The sequence below is a fragment of the Mastomys coucha genome, unplaced genomic scaffold, assembly GCF_008632895.1.
Source record: "Mastomys coucha isolate ucsf_1 unplaced genomic scaffold, UCSF_Mcou_1 pScaffold12, whole genome shotgun sequence".
NCBI classification, from domain to species: Eukaryota; Metazoa; Chordata; class Mammalia; order Rodentia; family Muridae; genus Mastomys; species Mastomys coucha.
The window spans coordinates 29568735-29593959 of NW_022196894.1; the positions used below are offsets into that span (position 1 = coordinate 29568735).

General features: G+C 41.1%; 1 protein-coding gene across 1 annotated transcript; it reads right to left on the reverse strand.

The window, feature by feature from the left end:
- Positions 1 to 200: 200 nt before the first annotated feature.
- Positions 201 to 25219, reverse strand: Senp5 (SUMO specific peptidase 5). The gene is made up of 9 exons (XM_031363633.1): positions 25049 to 25219; positions 21304 to 21409; positions 21029 to 21167; positions 20798 to 20845; positions 16303 to 16380; positions 6786 to 6923; positions 3586 to 3669; positions 2135 to 2185; positions 201 to 1414 (listed from the first exon to the last, which is right to left on the reverse strand). The coding sequence occupies exons 1-9, from the start codon at positions 25116 to 25118 to the stop codon at positions 1304 to 1306; spliced, it is 825 nt and encodes a 274-aa protein (XP_031219493.1). The 5' UTR covers positions 25119 to 25219; the 3' UTR covers positions 201 to 1303.
- Between the last annotated feature and the right edge of the window lie 6 nt (positions 25220 to 25225).

The window sequence follows — 25225 nt, forward strand, 5'->3', positions numbered from 1 at the left end:
TGCCCTGCAACAGGGTGGTTCTTGAGTACAGGATTCAGATTGTTCTCATAGAAACCAAAAGAGCCTTTTGGGATGCTGAGCCACCAGAGAAGACTGGAGAGAACATCCCTTGCCACTGATCTCCCACGGACCTCAGTGCTATCTCCCTCCCCCCTTCTCCTACCATCTGCGAAAGACCATACCCAGTCCTCTACCTTTGCGTATTTGTATTTTATATGCCTTGAAGTAAGAACATTTTTGGTAAATCTTAAATGCCTTGGAGTACAAGGGCAGCAACACAAAGAGGTGGTAACTAGCAAATTACTTCCATGAAAAGCCAAATTCTCATTTATTTAACTATGAGTTTAATGGATGCTAAGTTTTTTTTCACAAGTCAAACCCAGAAAAAAAATCCAAGAAAATTCAATGTCTCAGGAAAAGCCTTTATGAGATTTAATCTATATATTATAATTCTTAAAACCAAAATGGGACTCTTAGTGTAGAGTGTATCGGTATGTACCTATATTACCAACACTGGGGAGACAGACAGGTTTAGCTTGAGTTTGAGGCCAGCCTAGCTACTGTGAGCTCCAGGACAGCTTGGGCTACATAGTGAGACTTTGTCTCAAAACAACAAAATAACCCCTCCCCCAACCTTTTAAAAATAAGGTAACTGGCACCCAAGGACACTGCCTTTTTTTCTCATACCTTACCTCTTCTCCAGTCAGCACTGTGCTTGCAAGCACCATATCCCTAAGCAGAACAGCCCCTCTCACCTTCAGAAGGAATGCATCTCATGCTGGAGACTCATCTGAGAGAGAGCAGCAGGAGGCACTGCTGGTATAAGCGAACATGACTGGCTTTTCCACAGCACTCCTAGCTACCCTTTATGCCTTAGGGAACATCTACTCTGAGCTATGCTGTATCAAAAACATCTTGCATTTTTAGGTTCTGGGGTTAACTTTTAAACCTGTATTCAGTTCACATCTAACTATGTTTCAAAAGCTGCCAAATCTACTAGGCTTTTTTTTTTTAATACTCTTTTACTGCATGCTCTGTCTATATGCATGCGTTTGGATAATAAATATTAAATATGGGAGGGACATATGGAATTCATAAAGTTAAAAATGAAACTAAATTGAACATTAAAAAAAAGTACATGATAGCAGGAGAAATGAAGGGCAAAAATAAATCTGAGGTAACAATAAGTGGCCCAATACCACCAATCTGAAATATCTGTAAAGATTCAGTAAGTGTTTGGAGATTCAAGTAACAAGCCCTCTGCTCCATCATGGCGCCTTCTGGAGTCCCTGCTGAGTGAGTCTCAGTCCAGGAGCCGGCACTCACACAGCTCCTTATAGATCCTCTTCCGCACACGAGGCATGTCTTCTTGAGAAAACTGGAAAGGCTGCTCTAGGGCGAGGCACTTGCAGTACTGCAGAAAAAGAAAAAAAAACAAACACAAACTTTGTCTCAGAGATACCCAAGAGGCATGCACAGCCTCAGCCCACCCACTGCCTTTTAGACACACACACCTAACAGCCTTAAAACTGCAGAATAACATTTATGTGTCTTGTAAAATCATGCTATTGTTTTTGAGATAGGGTTTCTCTGTGTAACAGCCCTGGCTGTTTTGGAACTTGCTTTGTAGACCAGGCTGGCCTCAAACTCACAGAGATCTACTGTCTATTCCTGGATTAAAGGTGTGCAACACTGTTTAGAGCACTGACTTCCAAGTGAGAAGTAGCCTTCCAGGCAAGTGAACAGCTAGGCATCCATCCTTCCACTCCCCAGGGCAACTTGCTGAGTCTAGGGAAAGTAATGTCCATGAGGTGGGAGGTGTACAGTGGGTACCTTCCAAGGTCTTTGTAAATCTGAGGTCATGTGTAAAATCACTTTCCCCATAAACACATGTACTTTTCTGATGCTCTTAGAATAACCTCCCATAAGACATGGTAAGACCCCCTGTCCATCCATTCTTGTCTCTGAAAGGCAAGTTCTTAATGATTACATCTGCAAATACAGAAACTAGTGTATCCCAACAACCCAGGGAAAGTGCTGTCTTCCCTAATACTGTTTACACACAGGACTATCTCTCATCTCTTTTCTTGAAATAAAATATCCAACTCACATACTGTAAAAAGTAGTTATTTACCTGGAGCACAAAGACTCCACAGTCACTGTCATTTTTCTGTTGTGGAATACACTGAAGAGAAAAATAAGATGTCCATTAAAATAGATCAAGTATCTCTCTTCACATAAGAAAACTGTTTCCATAGGTAAATGAGCAAGAGATGAGAAACTACTGTTCCAGACAGCTTATCTATACCTCCAATATTTAAATACCGTAACAAGGGAAGCCTATGGTCACATGAAAAGATCTTTCAAGTGGTAACCACAATTTAAATGTGAGAAATCTACTTAGTTGGGCTGTCATGAAAACAAGTGACCCTGTGGGTCAGAAAGCATATGCTTGGACACCAACATTCACTCCTCTGCGCTTCCAGGCTATAGATCAGTGTGAGCAGCAGCCTCGGCCTCTGCTGCCATGCATCCCCACCATGACAGATGGTTCAGACTCTGAGCCACAAGACCTTTCTCCCTTCATTTGCTAAGTATTTTGTCACAGCAATAAAAAAATTACCTCATAAAGTTCTTTGAAGCCTTAACATTTCACCTCAGATTAAACAATTTTGTTTTATTCTTTGAAGTAACTCATAAAGGTAAAGAAATATGTTTCTTAAAGAACCTTTTACCATATCTATGCAGAAATATGAAAGACCCTGGAGGGATGCAGAATACCAAAATGTGCTAGAGGATAACTCAGTAAATCAATTAAAAAAACCGACAAGTTCCTTTCTGAGGTGAACTAATATATAGGTTATTAGAAACATAAAACGAGGGCTAAATTTTAATGTGTAATATTCGACTTACTACAAAGGTGAACTAACATTGATCTTTTTGGCGTTGGGTTTAACATTTGCTTCAAGACCCTGCCTAGACCATTGGGTCAGTAATCTAGCAGACTCGAGTTCAAGCACCAACCTCTAACAATAGCCCCAATGTCCAGCTGTTGTCTATAAAATAAAGATGCAGCTTATCCTTAGGGAACTGCCTGACACGCAGGTTGTAAAAGTCAAATGGGATTGTTACAAGGAAACAGAACAACTTGGGGGGCCCTCTGTTCCATGTAGATCTACTTTATTGTCTATGGCCAAACAACACAGGGGCTCTTACCTATATTCTTGGAAAGTACCTCCCATCTTGGTCCCTTTGTGGACCCAAGTAGGCATTAGCACATGTCTGAGTCTATATGGATCATATGGAAATTACAACTACAAGGTAAGGTGCCACCCCTCCACCAAAAGTGTTCTCCATGGAATACCAAGTTACTAACTATACCAATTTACATGATGTTATCTGCTATCAGCAAGTACTAGGAAACTGAGCCAGGAGATGATTAAGTACTAAACAGGCTTATTCTGAGTTATCTAGAGCCCCCTGGAGGCCCCCTCATCCCCAGTCTTCAAACCTTCTCAACAGGCACCCACACTTGGCACTGCTTCCCATGCACACGTTGGAATTTCATTTGTACCACATTCTTACCTTTGTAACAGCAGTCTGCCAACCCTGAAGAAACTCAGGTCTGTTTTTTTCTCTGGCTTCAGTCAGCAAATACTTTCTTATATTCTGGTTAAAAAGAAACCACAACACACATGTTGTGCTCTATTAGTTGGTGACAGCATGGACCCTGCCCACCACCAGTAGGAGGTCTGTACAAGTGGGTGACATCCATATTTGAGAGTTTCCAGTTGGGATTTTACTTCTGAGCTTTCCGTATCACTCAAGACTAAACACCAGATCAGAACATCTTACTAGTCAACTCCTACATTTGGAATCTTTTTTTTTTTTTTTAAAGATTTATTTATTATTATATGTAATTACACTGTAGCTGCTTCAGCCGCACCAGAAGAGGGCGTCAGATCTCATTACGGATGGTTGTGAGCCACCATGTGGTTGCTGGGAATTGAACTCAGGACCTGCGGAAGAGCAGTCAGTGCTCTTAACCGCTGAGCCATCTCTCCAGCCCTACATTTGGAATCTTGTATGTTATGTGTAAAGACTGAAGGAGAGCATGGCAGAAATCATTACTAACTCAGGTTAGTGAAAAGCATTCCAGCTCTGTCCACTTCTCAGGCCCTTTCCCAGCCCTTACTCCCAGCTGTAAAGATTCAGTTAATTAATATTATAAACATTTTTTTCCAAGTTTACCACTTACTTGCTAACTTTATGTCGTAGGTAAGATTTATCTGTTTGTTTGTTTAGTTAGTGATGCTGAGGATTGAATGGGCCACGTGTATGGTAAGCCTGGACTATACCAAGCTACAACTCCAAATCTGACAATAACACACATTTTGTGATACATTTAAATTTATCAAGCTGTTCCTTGGTATTTTTTTTCTTCTTCAGTATAAGAAGGCCTTCCCTACTCCACGAATGAATAAAACACCAAAATTTAACCAGGATTTCATGGTTTTGGTTGTTTGTTTGTTTTAATTTTCTTTTTTCTTTTGAGATAGGGTCTCATTATGTAGTCCTCACTGGATGGAATTCATAGATCTACCCGTATCTACCTCCTGAATGCTGGGATTAAAGAAAGGCACGTACCACCAAGGCCAGCATATTAATGTTTTCTATCTGTTCTTATTAGTATAATGCAAAGCCTCTATGACTTTTTCAAGTAACAGCAAATTTTCCCAATGTCATAACTAGATTGTTCTTTTCTAAACTTTACCATATACTAAATTCTCTCTCTCTCTCCACACACACACACACACACGATTTCTCTGGATACTTTATGGTGGATGTTCCAATCAGTCTATGTCACTAATATAAATATAATTTTATATTTCTATAATTAACATTTTAATTCTAAATTTTTCATCATATGCCTTGACAATCACTGTTCCAATTCAAGTTCAAACTCCATTTAGTGGGCTGGGGATGCAGCTCGGTGGGTAAAGTGCCTGCCTAGCATACACAAAGCCCTGGATTCATCCCCAACACCAAGTAAAGCAGGTACGGTGATACACACCTAACATTAAAGGCATGGTGGCACACGCCTTTAATCCCAGCACTTGGGAGGCAGAGGCAGGCAGATTTCTGAGTTCAAAGCTAGCCTGGTCTACAGAGTGAGCTCCAGGACAGCCAAGGCTATACAGAGAAACCCTGTCTCGAAAATTCAAAACAAACAAACAAACAAACATACCTAACATCTCAGCACTTAGGTGGTAAGGGCAGGAAGACCAGGAGTTCAAAGATATCCTTGGCTACATAGTAAGCTGATGGCCAGCCTGGGCTGTATTAGACTTGGTCTCAACACCAAGTATAGTATTGTAAACCATAATTCCGGGACATAGTAGGCTGAATGAAGGCAGGATGATTATATGTTTGATGCCAGTATGGGCTACATAGGAGACCTTCAATCAATAGAATTAAAAAAAAAAAATCTTGGCAAACTGATGTGATGAAAATTATTTTAGTTTGGTGAAAACTGAACTCTTCTCAACACTGAGTCTGCTCGATTCTCTAGCTATTCAGATTCCCTCCAAATAATGAAAGCTTTAAAGTCTTCACCTAAAGGTTTTGCATACTCCTTCCGACATTCACCCCAATGATAGGCTCTATTACTTTAGTAAATAAATTCATCCTTTCTTTTTGTTTTTGTTGTTTTGTTTTGTGAGACAGGGTTTCTCTGTGTAGCTCTGACTGTCCTGGAGCCCACTCTGTAGACCAAGCTAGCCTCAAACTCAGAGCTGCCTGCCTCTGCCTGCCGCTGCCTCCTGAGTGCTGGAACAAGGTGTTCGCCACCACTGCTTGACATCAGCATACTGTTCTAACTGGTTCTTCATTATGCAGAAAACCCAAGAAAGCTGACTATGTCTCTCATCTTGTTACACACTTGTTGATACTAGCTGAATTCTACAGGGTGTGAGGGTATATGATTGAAATCCCAGCATTTGGGAAGCAGAGGCAAGAAGACCAACAAGTTCAAGGTTATCTGGCCAGTTTGTGAGCAGCCTGGGATATCTGAGCATGTAAGAGCGTGTCTTTACCTGAACTCTAATATTTTGTGTTAGCATAATAGTTATTTAGAAGATTTGAAGTAATATTGGTTCTAAAAGGAATGAAGAAAAAAATAGTTTCTATTCATACTCAAGCACTTTTTAAAAATTTTTTTATTAAGATTTATTTAATGTATATGTGCATCATGTTGCTGACACACCAGAAGAGGACATCAGATGCAATTACAGATGATTGTGAACCACCATGTGGTTGGTGGGAATTGAAGTACTGTGGAAGTACTCTTTTTTTTGTTTGTTTTGTTTTGTTTTTCGAGACAGGGTTTCTCTGTGTAGCCCTGACTGTCCTGGAGCTCACTCTGTAGACCAGGCTGGCCTTGAACTCAGAAATCCACCTGCCTCTGCCTCCCAAGTGCTGGGATTAAAGGTGTGCACCACCACTGCCCAGCTGGAAGTACTCTTAACCCATGAGCCATCTCTCTAGCCCAAGCACTTTTTAAGGAAAGGGAAAAAATGTGTTTTTCTGCATTTCCTTAAAAAATGCTGACCCCAAATAGGACACACCTTTCCCAAGGGGTTCTCAGAGCAGACAGCTCAGTCATCCTGCCCTGGGTACTGTCCTCTGCTCATCCTCAAAGCAGCTGCTGACTTCTACTGCTGTCTAGAGCTATGATACAGCATCATCAATCACAGATAAAAAAATAAAACAGAATATTAACTTACCTCTACACAGAATTTAAAATGAATGCCTTGGGAATCATAAAATGAAATAATCCGACTGGAGAGTGTCACGGTAATGAGAGACCAGTGGACCTCCAGGTGAATGGGAATCAACAGAAGACTTTTTTTAAATAAGTCCACCTGGTTAAGAGAAGGAAAAGAAATAGAGTTATCACTATAGAACCAACGATGGTGTTCACCTATTGACCTTTGTTTGACCTGCTCAAATCATAAAATGGAGAAGTGGTGAAGTAGAACTTGAACCTATATCTCACCTTTTTTTTGTGTGTTTGCTTTTGGTTTTTCAAGACAGGGTTTCTCTGTGTAGCCCTGGCTGTCCTAGAACTTGCTCTGAAGACCAGGCTGGCCTTAAACTAACATAGATCCTCTTGCCTCTGCCTCCCAAGTGCTAGGATTAAAGGTATGCAATACCACCAACACCACCAGGTTTCTTTCCTATGTCTCAATTTAAAGCCCGTGTTGTAATTACTATGTTAAAATACTAACAAGGGGTGGGGGAATAGAAAAGCATTACTTTTATTTTTAATTAACTACAGAACCAAGACTTGTTAATTGTTGGCTATGACCCATCGTATTTATTATTCATGTGTGAATATACACGCATGTGTATATGTTCAGAGGACAACTCTGGAGTTGGTTCTTTTCTTCCACCTTTATGTGGTTCTGGGTTTTATTTTGTTGTTGTTTAAAACTGTTTGTCTTAATAAAACATGCAATCTCATGTAAGTCTGAGGTTCAAAGTTCTTCTACTTCTGCTTTGTTTGCCCTTTTATCCCCCAATTCCCTAGAGTGTAACATGTAGGAAACATGTTTCCTTATACAGTTCTATATAAGAAGAAAACATGAAGCCAGAAGGTGATGGCACCTGCCTTTAATCCCAGCATTTAGGAGGCAGAGGCAGGTGGATCTTGGTTGAGTTTGTGTCCAGTTTTGTCTATAGAGTTAGCTCCAGGACAACCAGGGCTATAGAGAGGAACCTGTCTCTATGAGGAGGGGATGGAAACCCACAGACACGCTTCAGCACACGTTAGCTAGACAGTCTTGAGTATTATCACTTTCCTGTGTCTCTGATAAGATGGAGAAAATATTCTTGATGATAATATATGCCCCTTAGCTCAAATATATGCTTAAAATCCTAACATGCCCTTTTTATCCTAAAACATGTCTTCTAAAATCTAGAAAAACTGCTATTCCACTCCTGATTCCAATGAATAGGGGGTGAGATGGTTCAGTAGGTAAAGGCACCTACCACCAGCTGGGAACAAGGTTCAGTGCAGAACCAGTACAGTAGAAGGAGAGAATTGACTCCCACAATTCAAAAAGTTCCTGAACTCTACACCTGCATCATGGCATGTGGGTACCCACACACTCACACACAATAAATACATTGATGAAATTAAAAATTCCAAAGGGCCGGGCCGTGGTGGCGCACGCCTTTAATCCCAGCACTTGGGAGGCAGAGGCAGGCGGATTTCTGAGTTCAAGGCCAGCCTGGTCTACAGAGTGAGTTCCAGGACAGCCAGGACTACACAGAGAAACCCTATCTCGAAAACACCAAAAAAAAAAAAAAAAAAAAAAAAAAAAAAAAAAAATTCCAAAGGATAATAAAGTAGAAGGTACTCCATAAACACTTGTAAAACATGAGTTAGTTGGGCATCATAGCACATCCGTGTAATCCCTGCATAACAAGGTAATAGCAAGAGTTGTTGTTCAAGGTCATCCTGTGATAGAGGGAGAGTTCAAGGAAAAGTAGACTGCAGGAGACCTTATCTAAAAGGAAATGAATAAAAAGCCTGGCTCGGTGGCACATGTCTAGAGTAAAAGAACCACCCACTCAAAGGCTGTCTGTTTAACTCCGCACGATGATCCTATCTCAAAGTAAAAATTACGGGGCAATCAAGATGGTGCAGCGGGTCATTCCAAGCTAATTACAGCTGGAAATGTCATGCAGCACTCCTCTACTCCAGCAGAATCTGCATGTCACTGGTCAAGCTGCTTGCTGTGCCTGATCATCAGTTCTGATCCCTGGGAACCCACCTAAAAGTGGGAAGAGAGAAGCTAGTGCACAAAGCTATCTAAGCTATCTAGGACCTTCGTTGTGTGTGCTGTAGTATGCAGGCGCCTGCACACAGACCAACTACCACACATAGGGAACACATAGAGAAATACAATATTAAAACTTAAAAAGCGGAGTTGGTGAGATGTAGGTAAGAGCACTGACTGTTCCTCTGAAGGTCCTGAGTTCAAATCCTAGCAACCAAATGGTGGCTCATAACCACCTGTAATGAGATCTAATGCCCTCTTCTGGTGCGTCTGAAGACTACAGCGTACTTACGGGCTGGAGCAAGCAGGGCCAACTGGAGTGAGCAAAGGTCCTAAATTTAATTCCCAACAACCACATGAAGGCTCACAACCATCTGTACACTACAATGTACTCATATACATAAAAAAAAACCTTAAAAAGCTATCTTCCATATTTTATTACTTTTATTGTGTCTTCTTTTCCCCTATTTACATTTTCTGTTAACTTATTTACTTTCTAGAATTGAATTTGGTAACTACTTAATAATAATGAGATTTCATAGCATTTTTTTTCTCTTTTGTATTTGGGAAGAACCTTGAACTCATTGTATAAATGCTGGTGACCATGAATTCCTTTATGATCTTCCTGCTCCCACCTCCTTAGAGTCAGGATTATTAGGTGTGATCCTACCAGGCTCTCCTCAATGCATTAGTCGTCCTTTAGAAATTCATGTGAGCCGGGCGGTGGTGGCGCACGCCTTTAATCCCAGCACTTGGGAGGCAGAGGCGGGCGGATTTCTGAGTTCGAGGCCAGCCTGGTCTACAAAGTGAGCTCCAGGACAGCCAGGGCTATACAGAGAAACCCTGTCTCGATAAACCGAAAAAAAAAAAAAAAAAAAGAAATTCATGTGATATATGTCTCAGCACATGTATCTGTGTACACATAGTACACATAGGAGGGGCTCAGCCATGAGCAGAGGGTCAACATCAGCTGTCTTTCCTCCATTGCTTCTCTGTCTTATTGTCTGAGACAGAGTCTCTTACTGACTTTGAAGCCATGTGAAGTCCTCCTCACGCCTGTAGTGTAAGGAACTTACCCACAGAGCATCCCTGGCTGCCACCCCTTTATCTTCCTGGCCCTTATTTTCAATTGGATTCATAATGGGAGAAGAATGTCTCCACAACTTTCTAGTGGATAAGTAATATGTCTTGGAACTCACTACATACTCCACCTGCCTCTGCCTCCCCAGTTCTGGGAATTAAATATGTGCTCTGCCACACCTGACTTTTTTGCACTTTAAAATTCGTATTTTTGTGTGTATGGAAAATGCATGCCACAGGACATGTGGTCAGAGGAAATCTTGTGAGTCGGTTCTTTTCTTCAACAATGAGGGGTCCAAGGACTGAACTCAGGTTGAAGTGTGAGAGTTGAAGATAACTACATTACCAGTTGAGCCATCTCACTTTTTAGGGTACAGTGCTCTATCGTGTATCGATACACTCACTGAATGCATCAGGTTTCTTGAGTTTATGTGCTGTCTGCTAGCTTATTCAATGAGAGATGTCATTGTATACATTTATTTTTATTAGTGTGTGTCTATGACGTTGTGTATACAAGCACATCTGTGTATTGGCATGTGAGTGTAGCTGTCTGAGAGGGTCAGAAGAAGGCACTATGTAGACCAGGCTACCCATGAACTCTCAGAGATTCACATGTCTCTCAGTTTGGAGTGCTGGGATTGAAGGCATATACCACGATACCAGCTTCATTTTGGTTTGCTTTGCATAAAACTTCAGTTACGTGTCAATTTATTTTCAAGCACCCATATTCATATTATTTTGTTAGTTTCTTAGCATTTAACATATGGCTGAAATTTTTTTTTAGTTCCTAATTTGAGAATCTAGAGAATAAAATAGTTTATTTTCATTTAACAAAGTAATATGTATTTTTCTTTTTTCTTTTTTTTTTTTTGGTTTTTTTTTTTTTTTCGAGACAGGGTTTCTCTATGTAGCCCTAGCTGTCCTGGAACTCACTCTGTAGACCAGGCTGGCCTCGAACTCAGAAATCCTCCTGCCTCTGCCTCCCAAGTGCTGGGATTAAAGGCGTGCGCCACCACTGCCCGGCTAATATGTATTTTTCAAATACTTCCCATGAACATATACTTTTTCCACAAAGAAAACCATTCTGTTTATAACATTTGCTCATCTCTACCTTCCAGAGCCATGTAAAATCTCCAGCTGAAATAACATCACATATATGTGTTGTGATATGCAATCCACACACACACACACACACACACACACACACACACACATACAAACAAATGCGATGTTGGGACAGAACCATCGAATTAGGAGGTGCTTTACTACTGAGCAGTAGCTCAGGCCCCTGCATCTGCACTTTTAGTTCTACCAAATTCTAAATAGTGAGCTGTCCGATTTATTTCTACTGTAGCCACCACAGCTCATCTAGTCATAACTCATGCATCTGAGGTCATCTTTCACATTTGCTCTCCTTCACCCACACAGAGGACACCATGAAAGTGTGTGCATTTCACTCCCACGTCACATTTATTTGTCCACATCTTGCATCTGCTCTCATTCTAGGTCCAACAAGCATCACCATCCCTGTTTTACCCCCATCAAGTTTGATATTCTTCAGGGTTCCTGGAGCAAAAACTGGAATGTAAACTGTAAACTAGATGTCACCTAGACCTCTTTAAAAGATTCCTATTCCATTTATGGGAAAGTAAAAAATGCAGCCAAATACAATGTAACACATCTGTAATCCAGACACTCAGAAAGCTGAGACAGAAAGAGGCTAGCCTGGGCTATATAGCAAGAAAGTAAAGAATGGCAAGGGAGAAGAGAGGGAAAAAAGGAAGGGGGTGTAAGAGAGAGAGAGAGAGAGAGAGAGAGAGAGAGAGAGAGAGAGAGAGTGTGTGTGTGTGTGTGTGTGTGTGTGTGTGGTGGGGTGGAGAAACCAGAGAAACAGCCAAAACTGAAGGAGAACTAAATGCACTGGGCTTATGTTAATGAGGTAATTTTGGGGAAAGCCTGAACTGATTGCCAGGTAAACCACCTGTGGCCAAACACAAAGGAAACCTTCTACTTCAGGGAAGCAGGGAAGGGAGAATGAATACAGTTAGTGGGTCACCAACGACTAATGGCTTCTAAGCAATCATGCCTATACACTGACCCTAAAGATAGTAGTGTTTGGGGAGCCAGGTGTTATCCCAGCACGCTCTGGGGAGGCAGAGGGGCAGAGCGGGGCAGAGGCAGATCTCTGAGAGCTAGTTCCAGGACAGCCAGGGACATACATGTTTAAAAAACAACCCAATCAAAGCTGCACAGAAGCCTTCCTTCTGTTCCAAACTCCACAAGCAAACTCTTTTACTGACTGTGCTATGAGTCAGAGCAAAGCCTCTCTTCCTTACCCACCACCGCTTAGCATACTCAGCTAGGGAATGGCTCAGTGGGTAAACGTTTTGCTCTCAGACTGATCCCCAGGCTAGAATGTAAAAACCTGGGTATGTAAGATATACCTATCATCCCAGCACAGGAGAGAATGAAATAGGTATATCCCCAGAGCACGATGCCCAAACAGCCCAGCTTATGTGTCAAGATCCAGGGCAGTAAGAGACCCTGTTTCAAAACACAAAGTGGGCCAGAGGCAAGCATGCTTTTAATCCCAGCACTGAGGGGTAGAGGCAAGTGGACCTCTACACACTGAGTTCCAGGGCATCCAAGGCTATATATAAACCCTGCATCAAAAACAAACAAACCAAAAAGCAATATAGATGGCTCCCTAGAAGAATACTAAAATTGTTCTCTATGTATGTACCATACACACACACACACACACACACACACAAAGGTAGGGGAATTCATTAAATGTTTAAAAACTGAATATACTCTAAAAACCAACTAGATTTCACATTTTATGTATTCCACAATGGTTAGAACTAGAAACACTACAAAAACAACAAACTCCTTCCTGGTTTTGTTTTTTGGGGGGGTTGGGTTTTGGTTTTTTGTTTTGTTTTGTTTTATTCTAAGACACCATCCAGAAATCCTGGCTGGATTTTTGGGTGTTTTTGGTTTTAGTTTCGGTTTTTTTTTTTTTTTTTTTTTTGAGACATCATCCAGAAATCCCGGCTGGCATTGAATTTATGACACTCTTACACCTTAGCCTTCTGCATGCTAGGATTATAGATCCATGGCCTCCACACCCAGGTTCCTAGAATGTACTTTAAATTTGTCCTAGTATCTACCTTCTCACCCTTACAGTCATTCACTGCTCTGGAATTCCTGCATAAAAACACAGCCTCTCATGAAAAGTTCATTCCAGTAGAGAGAAGGGACAAGAAATACTTCTACAAATCAGGCAGTGAAATACACTGGGAAGGAGAAAAAATAAAGGATAAGAGGGGCCAGCTCTGCAATGCATGCACTGGGGAGCTGAGCCACGAGAATGATGAGGTCCAGACCAAACTGGACTACAAACAAAGATCCTAGGTTTTCCAGAGAAGAGAAAAGAAAACAAGAAAATATGAGAGAGAGAGAGATTGAGAGATTATACAGAGAGAATATTCTGCACACAGGGAACTTGGGTGTTGCAAGAAAGTGAACACACAACAGCATGTGACTGACAGAGGGACAAACGGGCTGTGGGTTAGTGGGTTAGCCTTTGCTTTTCAAATTATCAATCCCAGAAATATAACTATTGCCTTTCAACTATGAAAAAGCTTAATAGAAGCTGGAGCCAACCAGTGGTCTCCCATGCCTTCAGTCCCAGCACTGAGGCAGAGGCAGGCAGATCTCTGAGTTCAAGGCCAACCTGTTAAAAGCAAGTTCAAGGCCAAGCAGGGCTGCACTGAGAAACCCTGATTAAGAAAACCCAGCAACAGCAGAGGTTGTACTGTGGCAAAGGCAGGACACTCACCACTGTACAGAGCATCCACATGGTGGATCGCAATCACCTTACCTCTGCCTCCACAGCATCTTTGTTTTTACAAATTTGTTCATTCTTATTTTATGTGCTGAGTGTTTTACCTGCATAATCTAAATATTCTACATCTATGCCTGGTGCCCCAAGAACTGGAGTCACAGATGGTTGTAAGCAATTCTGGGGATACAGGGAACCAAACTTGGGTCCTCTGCAAGAGCAGCCAGTGCTCTTAACCACTGAGCCAACATTACTCTAGCACCATGAAAAATAATAATAAAGTTAAATTAAAATTAAAAATCTTTAAGAAATTAATGGCACATCTTTAACTTCTGGCATTGTTAATATTTTATCAGTTTAAAATATATTTACTACAAGAAATAGTGACTAAAAACTATAAGGCTTATCAATGGCTTAAAATTCCACCTAGCCGAGGTATCAGTTTATTTAAAAATTTAATTTTACAAGCCGGGCAGTGGTGGCGCATGCCTTTAATCCCAGCACTTGGGAGGCAGAGGCAGGCGGATATTTGAGTTCGAGGCCAGCCTGGTCTACAGAGGACAGCCAAGGCTATACAGAAAAACCCTGTCTCAACAAACAAACAAAAAACAAACAAAAAAAAATTAATTTTACTAAAATTAGCAATCTCGTGAGCATCTTCTTAGAAATCTTTCTTTTTCCAGATTTCTTTAAAAAAAGACCTAATGATTGGATCATCAAAAAACCTGAAGTGCACACTTGGTGAGTTTTGATGTAAAGCATGACAATTAGCATTTTACTGTGTAGTTTAAAATGTATTTAGTGGTTTGCTAAATATAATCTATTTTTTCTCCCGACAAAGTAAAGACCACAGGTGCTGTTGTACAAAGAAGGACTAACTTTCAGAATAATTAGGAAATTTGCTCAAGTTATAGCTAGTTAAGTCACCAAACTGGCAGATGAATTGTATCTCTCTTCTCAGATTTGTAGATATAAAATTATTTCTAGGTCTGGGGATATGGCTCACTTGGTAAAGTGTTTGCCTCAATCCACAAAGCCCTGGATTATACCCCTAGCACTACATAAATCAAGCATGTTGCTCATTCTGATAATCCAAGCAGTGCCATGTGAGGCAGAGGGATCACAAATTTAAGGTCGTTCTCAACTATGAAGTGAATTCCAGGTGTCTAAATGAAGAAATAAACCTATCCATTGACTTGAGAGTTATTTTTGCTTTGGTTGGTTGGTTGATTTGGTTTGAGACAGGATCTCATTGTAAAGCCCCGGCTGGCCTGGAACTTGCTATGTAGGTCAGGCTTGGCCTTGAATTCACAGACATCTACCTGCCTCTACCTCCCGGGTGCTAGGATTAAAGGCATGTGCCACCTCGCCCAGCATCTTCTTAAAACAACAACAAAAGAGAAGAGTTCTACATACCCCAGAGCAGCCTCAACACTTCTGACCTTCCTTCGTCCTCACAGGCTCACAGAGTCTGGCTAAGACTCAACTTCCCCAACCCTCCCTATCACCTGAAAAAGCCAGAAGCACGCCAGCTGCCGCCTGCCTAGTGCTTGGGAGGGACAGTGAACAGGAGTTCAGGGTCAGTATGGGCTGTGTACTGAGTGAGAGCAGCCTGAGCTACAGTCTGAGTCTGAAGCCTTTGAAAAAACAAACCAAAAACAATTATTTCTACATTTATTATTTGAGCTTGAATTTACTGGTAATTCGGTCAAAAATTCCAAAAAATAAACCAAATTCACTTGGGAGGCTGAGCCAGGAACACTGCAAGTTAGAGACCAGTCCGAACTACATTAATACTTGTAGCTCAGTGATAAAAGCACTTGCAAAGCAAAGGTTCTCAGAGTGAGCGGCCTTTAGCTACTTTAGCATGTTATTACACCAGTCAGCAATCTAGAACAAGTTAAACGTCTTGTCCAAGTAGTACAGCAGGCAAATAGCAATGCTACAATCATGAACTCCTAGACTGGCACACCCTCTCCCCCCCCGCCCCCCCCCGGTTTTTTGAGACAGGGTTTCTCTGTAGAGCCCTGGCTGTCCTGGAACTCACTCTGTAGCCCTTGCTGTCCTGGAACTCAGAAATCCACTTGCCTCTGCCTCCCAAGTGCTGGGATTAAAGGGCTGCACCACCCCTGCCTGGTTTACAGGCACCCCTCCTTACAATGCATTCTAATTCACAGACTCAAGAGTTTACTAGTGGACTGGAGAGATGGCTCAGTGGTTAAGAGCACTGGCTCCTCTTCCAGAGGTCCTAAGTTCAATTTCCAGCAATCACATGGTGGCTCACAACCATCTGTCATGGGATCTAATGCCTTCTGGTGTATCTGAAGATAACTACAGTATACTCATATTCATAAAATAAATAAATCTTTAAAAAATAATTTAAAAAGAGTTTACTAGAGCCTTATTTTCCAAACATTAAGACAGAAAATATTAAACACTGTAATTGACACCATAATGTCAGTAATTTCCAATCCTCCCACCAAGAGTAGGTTATCCATTTCAAATTCAGCACAAAAGAAAACAGAATACCTTCTTAGTCCATCTCTTAACTCCATTATAGCCTTTGGTTACCAGCTGTCTATGGAAAAAGCTGTTGAAGAAGTGGACCTAGAACAAACAGCAAACACAATCAGCCAGGTCACACGATGCTGCACACAGATGCAGCTTCACAAGAAAATACAAAGACGAATGAAAGGTTTTGTTGGTGTTTTTCTGTTTTGTTTTTTTGTTTTGTTTTGTTTTTGTTTGTTGAGACAGGGTTTCTCTGTACAGCCCTGTCTGTCCTGGAACTCCCTCTGTAGACTATTGTCCTGGAACTCCCTCTGTAGACTATGGCTGGCCTCAGACTCACAGATCTGCTGCCTCATAGGTGCTAGGATTAAAGGCATGAAGCACTATGTCTGGTGGTTTTTCTTTTACCATGTAGCTTAGACTGACCTCAAAGTCTACTGTAGCTAAAGATGGTATTGACTTTCTGATCTTCCTGTCTCTACTTCCTAAGTGTTAGGATTACAGGTGTGTGCTTGTATGGTCCTAAGGGATCAAATAAAGGGTTTTGTACCTATGACTTAGCACTCTTCTAACTAATCTACATTCCCAGGCCTTGAGTTTCTCCTCATTTGTTTTGGGTTTTGTTTGTTTGTTTGTTTGTTTGAGATAGGATCTTTGTATGCAGCCTTAGATGACCTGGATATCACTATGTAGATCAGGCTGGCCTCCTACTCACAGAGATCTACCTGACAGTTTCTCCAGACTGCTACAATTAAAGAAATTCACCCACATATGGCCAGGCCTAGATTTTTAATAATAATAAATAAAAAACTTTTATTTTTCAAAAAAAGGATGGAGTCGGGGGCTAGAAAGATGGCTCAGTGATTAAGAATACCGACTGCTCTTCTAGAGAACCCAGGTTCTACTCTCAGCACCCACATGATGGTTCACAGCCACTTGTAATTCTAGTCTTAGGGTTTGTTGGTTTGCCGCGGAGTGATGGTGCACACCTTTAATCCCAGCACTTGGGAGGCAGAGGCAGACAGATTTCTGAGTTCGAGGCCAGCCTGGTCTACAGAGTGAGCTATTGGACAGTCAGGGATATACAGAGAAACCCTGTCTCGGAAAAAAAAAAAAAGAAAAAGAAAAACCAAATAAATAAATAAATATTTTTAATAATAATAATGATTAAAAAACACCTTTTTATTTAAAAAAAGGGGGTGTAGTCGGGGGCTAGAAAGATGGGTCAGTGGTTAAGAACACTGGCTGCTCTTCTAGAAGTCCTAAGATCAATTCTCAGCAACCACATGGTGGCTCACAATTATCTGTAGGAGGATCTGATTCTCTCTTCTGGTGTCCATGAAAACAGAGCATTAAATAAATAAATCTTAAAAAAAAAAAGTGTGTGTGGTTAGAGTTAGAGAAAAGGCTCAGCAAATAAGAACACTGGCTGCTCTTCAAGAGAACCTGGGTTCAATTTCCAACAACCATATGACAGTTCACAACTATCTATAACTCTTCAGGAGATCCAACACCTTTACAAAGACACACATGTGGAAAAACACAAATTCATTTAAAATAAAGATTTTAAAAAACATTAAAAAATATATAGAAGAGAAAGAGAGAGAGAGAGAGAGAAGGAGTGAGGGGGAAGGTAATTGGAGAGAAAGAAAATACATTATACAATTAGCACAAGATTCTATTTCGAAGTTTCATTAGCATTATTAGCATGCCTTTAATTCCAGCACTCTGGAGGCAGAGGCAGGTGGATCTCTTGAGTTTGAGGCCAGCCGGTTTTACAGAGTGAGTTCTAAGACAACCACGGTTACACAGAGAAACCCTGTCTCCAAAACCAAAAAAGAAAGAAAAAGAAATGGCTGTGCCATTTCATAGTTGTTAGAGAATAAAGACTTAGTCTCCGAATTCTCACATTTCCGACTGGGTTAGTTTTATAATTCTTACTCTGGAGTTTAAGGTAATCACTAATTCATTTTTTTTTTTTTTTTTTTTTTTTTTTTTTTTTTTTTTTTTTTTGAGACACAATTTCTCTGTGTAGCCCTGGCTATCGTGGAACTAGCTCTGTTGACCAGGCTAACCTTAGAACTCACAGAGATGTACCTGCCTGTGTTTTCTGAGTGCTAGGATTAAAGGTATTTGCCACCACTGCCTGGTTTGCATAATCATTTCTATCTATAAAAATTATCTTGGCTAAAAGAAACATCGAGTGTTCCATGGTACGCTTAGATTTCCTGGTTTTATCTGTCATCTGAGGTAATGCTCCCACCACAGTCATTGCTACTCATTCGGTGCTAGAGACTGCACCCGGACTCTTGTGCAGAGTAGACAAGACTCTAGTCCCACAGAGCATTCCCTCTAACTTTGACTCTCTTCAAACATAAAACTTGTATCCCCTTAGTACTTATAAATCTCAGCTGTAGTCACCAGACCAGAATAACATCATCATATAGGAATATAAAAATCAAAATTCTCAGCCCCTACCCTCAAGACCTAGTAAAGTTGCATCTCCTGGGTAGGTCATAGCAATATGCTTTTATATGCCCTCAAGTAAGTCTAAAGCAAATTCTTTTAAGAACTATGTAACCTGGACCAGGAAGTGGCGGCACAAGCCTTTAGTCCCAGCACTTGAGAGGCAGAGGCAGGCGGATTTCTGAGTTCAAGACTAGCCTGGTCTACAGAGCGAGTTCCAGGACAGCCAGAGCTACAGAGAAACCTTGTCTCAGAAAAACCAAATTAAAAAAAAAGAACTATGTAACCTGGCATCCTAGCATTTGCCTTTAATGCCTTCAATGGAGAAAATGAAGCAGGAGGATCCCAAATTCAAGGCCAATCTGGGATACATAGTAAACGCTGTTTCAAATGGAGCTAGAAGCCCAGCACTTGGGAAGGAGATGCAGATGGATCTCTGAGTTTGAGGCCAGCCTGGCCTATGTAGTTAGACCCTATCTCAAACAAACAAACAAACAAACAAACAACCCAAAAAAGCTGAGTGTAGTGGGTCACACCTCTAACCCCCAGCATTTCCGCAGGAGCAGGAAGTTGGTCTTAAGTTCAATGCCAGCTGACCTACAGTAATGAGTTCCAGGGCAGCCAGAGTGATATAGAAGACCTTGTCATAAAAATACAAAAAACAAAACAAAGAAGCATTCTGCTTATTATCAGAATTAATTAGTCAATTAATTAATTTCATTTTTTAATCTCTGGCCTCCCTCATGCTGGGACTAAAGGTGTTCACTGCCATGCCCTGCATAACTGTTTTCTTTCTTTCTTTTTTTTTTTTTTTGTTTTTTTTGAGACAGGGTTTCTCTGTGTAGCCCTGGCTGTCCTGGAACTCACTCTGTAGACCAGGCTAGCCTCGAACTCAGAAATCTGCCTGCCTCTGCCTCATAACTGTTTTCTTAAGAGAAAGATAAAGGACTTTAATTCCAACACTCAGGAAAAAGAGGCAGAAAGATCTTTGAGTTCAAAGACATCCTAGTCTATATAGCCAGTTCCAAGAAAGCCAGAGCTATATAGAGAGACCTTGTCTTAAACAAAAGCAATAAAAAAAAAAAAAAAATTAAAGTAAATTAAATTACTTAAAAGTTAAAGAGTCTGGGCCAGGCAGCATTTGGGAAACAGAGGCAGGCGGATCTCTGAGTTCGAGGCCAGCCTGGTCTACAGAGTGAGCTCCAGGACAGCTAGGGCTATACAGAAACCCTGTCTCGAAAAAACAAAATACAAAAAACAAAAAAAAAACCAAAAAACAAACAAAAAAAAGGTTAAAGTTAAAGGGTCTGAATTTAAATCAAATGCTCAAGGGTTTTCCTCATTTTTTTTTTTTTTAAATTCCAGCAGGAGTACACATGCCACAGTGTGCCAGAAGACACGTTGTGGAAAGCATGTCTCAGGGATTGAACTCAGATTGTCAGGTCTTTAGAGCCATCTTTTTGGCAGTCTCTTAAAAAGAAAAGACAGCCTTGGGCTGGAGAGATGGCTCAGCAGTTAAGAGCACTGGCTGCTCTTTCATAAGTCCTGAGTTCAATTCCCAGCAACCACATGGTGGCTCACAACCCTATAGGGAGAATCTGATGCTCTCTTCAGGCAAGCAGATGTATATACAGCACAGCACTCAAACTTTAAATTAAAAAACCTAACTAAGTAAAGAAGAAAATATGGGCACTGTGATTTTTTTTAATCAAAAATGTTTTTTTGTTGTTTTTCTTCCTTGAAACGGGGCTGGCCTCAAACTTGCTATGTAGCCAAGAATCCTCCTGCCTCTACCTCCCAAAGTGCTAGGATAAATGGTAGTATGCAACCGCACTCAGTTTAAACAGAAATGATCTGATAGAAAACATGGTGGACTCTAATGCACAATCAAGACATAATCCAACCCATTTAATCTAAAGAATGTCAAATAATTATGTACTGTTTAAAAGCAAAAGAAACAAAAGAACAAAAAACCTCAAAAAACTAACAACCACCTTACCCTTATCAATAATACAAGGATGCTCATAAAGAGAAAGCTTGTACTTACTTTGTCTGGGACTGCATCCATTATCAGCTCGCCATACATATTAATAACCTACAAAAGGTAAAACCTGATTAATGCTGCACAATTCAGAGCATTCCTAGCAGGATGATAGTAATGCTGAACGTAAGGAAGGTAATAAGACCTTGTTTCTAAAGATAAATGGAAAGCCAACCTAAAAAATTATTGGCCAACATCCTGTGCCAGTTTCTACCCTGAGCATCCCCGTGCACTAACCTGGTCATTCAACCAATTTTGACCATCCAAAGTTGCCAGATCATCCATATCCAGCATGTGCTTATTGTAGAAGATTCGGAAGTTACACTTTTGATGTCTAGCCCGGTAGTTTGTTATTTCCCTATTGATAAATGGTTTTCTAAAACAGATTTTGAAAGAAAAAGTTAAAATGAAATGCATTTTATTCAATGTGTAATTATCTCTTTTCTCTTAAGGGAAAAGTCACTTATGGCAGTAATATCTTTAAGGGCTTAACTTTAGCATCTCTGACATACCTATTAGAAAAGTCTTCATTAAAAACATCTTTTAACCTCCCAAGGACATCTTTTTCACTGAGTGGGACCAGACTTCCATACTTTTTCATAACTTCATCTAGGAATCCTTACATAAAGGAAAAAGAAAAACATGGAATTTTTTTTTCAGCAAAGTTGTTTTCATAACACATACTTAGATCTATTACAGAAAGCACAGAACTATAATCTGTAAAAAGTTACATCATTTAAAAAAAAAAATAGGTATTTTAAACCTTCAGCCTAGTAACCCATGAAGAAATGCTCACAGCAGTTTTTGTTGTTTCAGCTGGTCTTAGCCAAAAGCAATTAGGGGGCGTTGGTGGGGGTGTGTGTCTCTCTACACACACACACACACACACACTCACACACAGAGAGAGAGAGAGAGAGAGAGAGAGAGAGAGAGAGAGAGAGAGAGAGAGAGAGAGAGAGAAAGGGGTAGCAAGGCTAGTCTAGTCAGCCTCCTACACATTGGTGTTACAGGTATGTGCCACCATGCCCAACTCATACAGTATTTTTAAACTACTAACACTCCAGAGTGGCTAGTTAAGGGTAATATTTCCATAGTGGGACCGTGAAGAAGAAACCTCTCCTTAAGGACTCCTAAAAAGCCAAGCATAGTGATAAACTCTGGTGCTTCCAGCTACTGGAGAGGCTGAGGTCAAGGACCACTTGGACACAGGAATTCTGGGATAACCAGGTGTGGTTTAAGAATAGCCCCTAGAGGCTACTTGTTGGAGGAAGTGTGTCATGTAGGTAGGGTCTAAGGTTTCAAAAGCCCATTCCAAGCCCAGTGTCCCTGCCTTCAGATAGGGTATAGAGCTCTCAGCTCCTTTCCAGCACCATGTCTGCCTGCATGCCACTTTGTTTCCTATAATGATGATAACCAGCCCCAGTTAAATACTTTCTTTTGTAAGTTACCTTGGTCATGGTCTCACTTCACACCAGGGGAACAGCAAGATGAAGTTATCTCTTAGACAGGACAGGGGAGAAGATGAGTGCTAACCATATAGTTAAATGTCTTTTCTCCCCCAGTAGTTAAAGGAGTAGTTTCTTTAAAAAACAACAACAACAACAACAACAACAAAAGTAAAAATTGCTAAGATTGTTATCACTGTATTATTGCAACTTGACTGTTTTGTTTGTTTGGTTTTTTGAGACAGGGTTTCTCTGTGTAGCTTTGGCTGTACTGGAACTCACTCTGTAGACCAGGCTAGCCTTGATATATCAATCTGCTTCTGCTGGGCTTTAGGCATTCAACACCACTACTACTAGGCAGCAGTTTGATCACTGTTACCCCGTCTCAGTGCACAGGCCTGTAATCCCAGCACTCAGGAGGCCAGCTTTATCTAAGCAGAGGATCCCAGGCTATGTGAGAGACCTTATCTCCAAAGGAGCAGCAAACCGACCAACGTCACTCAGACACTGACCCTGTGAGGCATATTCAACTGGTAACAGTAAGCAAGGCCTTTCCCCTCCATGCTGCCTAAGATGGCCTCTGATCCTCCCACCTCGGCCTCCACAGCAGCTGGGATTAGGGACCAGATCTAGCTCTAGTGAGGCCTCTTTTAAAATTGGAAATAAAAATTTTAAACAATTTTTTTTTGGTGTTTCGAGACAGGGTTTCTCTATGTAGCCCTGGCTGCCCTGGAACTCACTCTGTAGACCAGGCTGGCCTCGAACTCAGAAATCCGCCTGCCTCTGCCTCCCAAGTGCTGGGATTAAAGGTGTGTGCCACCACTGCCCGGCTAAAAACAATTTTTATTATTTATTTATCTATAGTACAAGAGATCAAACCCTGAGCCTAATACATGGTGGGCAAGAGTTCTACCATTTAAGTTATATTTGAGCTATATCTGCAGCAGGAAAACAGAATTTCTAAAAAGACCCTTTAGCCTGAATTAAAGCAGTCTTCAAGTCAACTTATGAATACATTTATTTAGTGATCTCCATGATGACCTACTAAGCAAAGGTCCCCAGGAAATAAAACCCCAACATTATTTCTAAATAGTAAAGAAACTGAAGGCGGCTTAGCAGGCAAAGGTAGAAAGACGCTTCTAAGCTGCTGCTGTAAGGAAAACCAGCAGCCTATCAAGCTGACAAGCGCTCTGGCTACTGCAGCACACTCATAACAGCCCCTTCTGTGGCCCCCACAGAATGGAGAGTACTCTGCTGTACTGAGAAGCAAAGACGAAAACCCGGTATTTCCTCTTGTCAATTCCCTTCAGAGAGGCTCCCACCTTTCTGTAATGTGGGGACCCAAGTCAGGGCCCCAAACATGCTAGACAAACCATAGACTTGCACCCCCAGCCCTTCATTTGGTTTTTATTACATCCATTCATTGTGTGTGGGAGATGGTGCTCTCCTTCCACCATGTGAGTTCCAGAGACTGAACTCAGGTCCTCAGGCGTGACAGGAAGTATCTTCACCCTTTACCCACTGGGCCATCTCCACAGCCCAGCCCGACATTTTTTGAAATCATTATCTCTGATTCTCCACCCAAGTCTACTTGAAGGTTCTAAGCTAAGAACAAGGCACATAACATTTTTTAAAATTATTATTATTTCATGTGTATGAGTGTTTTGTCTGTATGTATGTCTGCATACCACATGTTCTGGAACCAGAGTTACAGATGTTCCTGAGCAGTCATGTGGGTACTAGGAACTGATTCTGGATCCCTGTTAACCACAAAGGTATTTCTCCAACCCCAAGAACATGTACTTTTGCTATATTCCCAGACTTTATATCTTAATAGTTTTCTTGTTTCTATACGGTAGTTATCTTATTTCTACATGAAATAATGGTCCCAACAGAAGTCAGAAAACCTTAACAGTTGAAAAGACTGCATTTAAGGAGGAAATTAAATATAGGTGGAAAGAGAATACTGACTGCACAAAGCTGTCCTGACCGTCACATGGGCATGGCTACATGCACACCCACATAGAAACACCATGTATGTACATACAGTAAAATAAGAATAAAAACAGAAACTTAAAATTGTTTTAAAAGGTGGTAAGGTTGGAGAGCTGGCTCAGAGGTTAAGAGCGTATAGTACTCTTCAGAAGACCACAGTTTAGTTCTCAGTACCCTTACTCGACATTTAAGGCCAGATGGGCTACCTAAAACTGTCTCAAAACAAAGACACCCAATCTTAAAGCCCAACAACATAAGATTGTCATCTGTAATCTGTAAGCCTGGTTAAAACTTAAGTTTAAACCAGTTCTTCTTGAAAGGTAATTTGACCATCCTCATAAAATGTTTAAGTACCAATATTCTTTTTTTTTTAAAGATTTATTTATTATTATATATAAGTACACTGTAGCTGTCTTCAGATGTGCCACAATAGGGTGTCAGATCTCATTATGGGTGGTTGTGAGCCACCATGTGGTTGCTGGAATTTGAACTCAGGACCTCCGGAAGAGTAGTCAGTGCTCTTAGCCACTGAGCCATCTCACCAGCCCCCCAATATTCTTTTAGTAGCAATCTGAATGGCAATTTAACTTACAGAAACAACTACATAAGAGAGTTCATTGCACCCTTACAGCAAAATCAATGCAAGTGTTCATCAGCAAACTGAGCAGGGAACTAAGCAACAGCTACATAATGGAGCAGTGTAAAAAGCATCACAACATCTAACAGTTTAAAGGAAAGCCATGTGTGGGAGGTCAAACCAAGACTCTCTGGAAAGGACAGCATACAGCAAGTGTGGGCAATAAAGGCCAGTGCATACCAGAAAGGCAGGTTGAGAGCTGCTCATCATCCACTGGAGACGCTGTCTGGCTGCTCTTGCCACCTGCCATTTGGTTTTCTACTTTGAGTTCACTGCATACCAAGGGAGCATCCAGTGGACTTTTACAGTAAGGGTGGTCCAGCAGTTTAGAACTAAGAATGCTCTGCTTGAGAGACC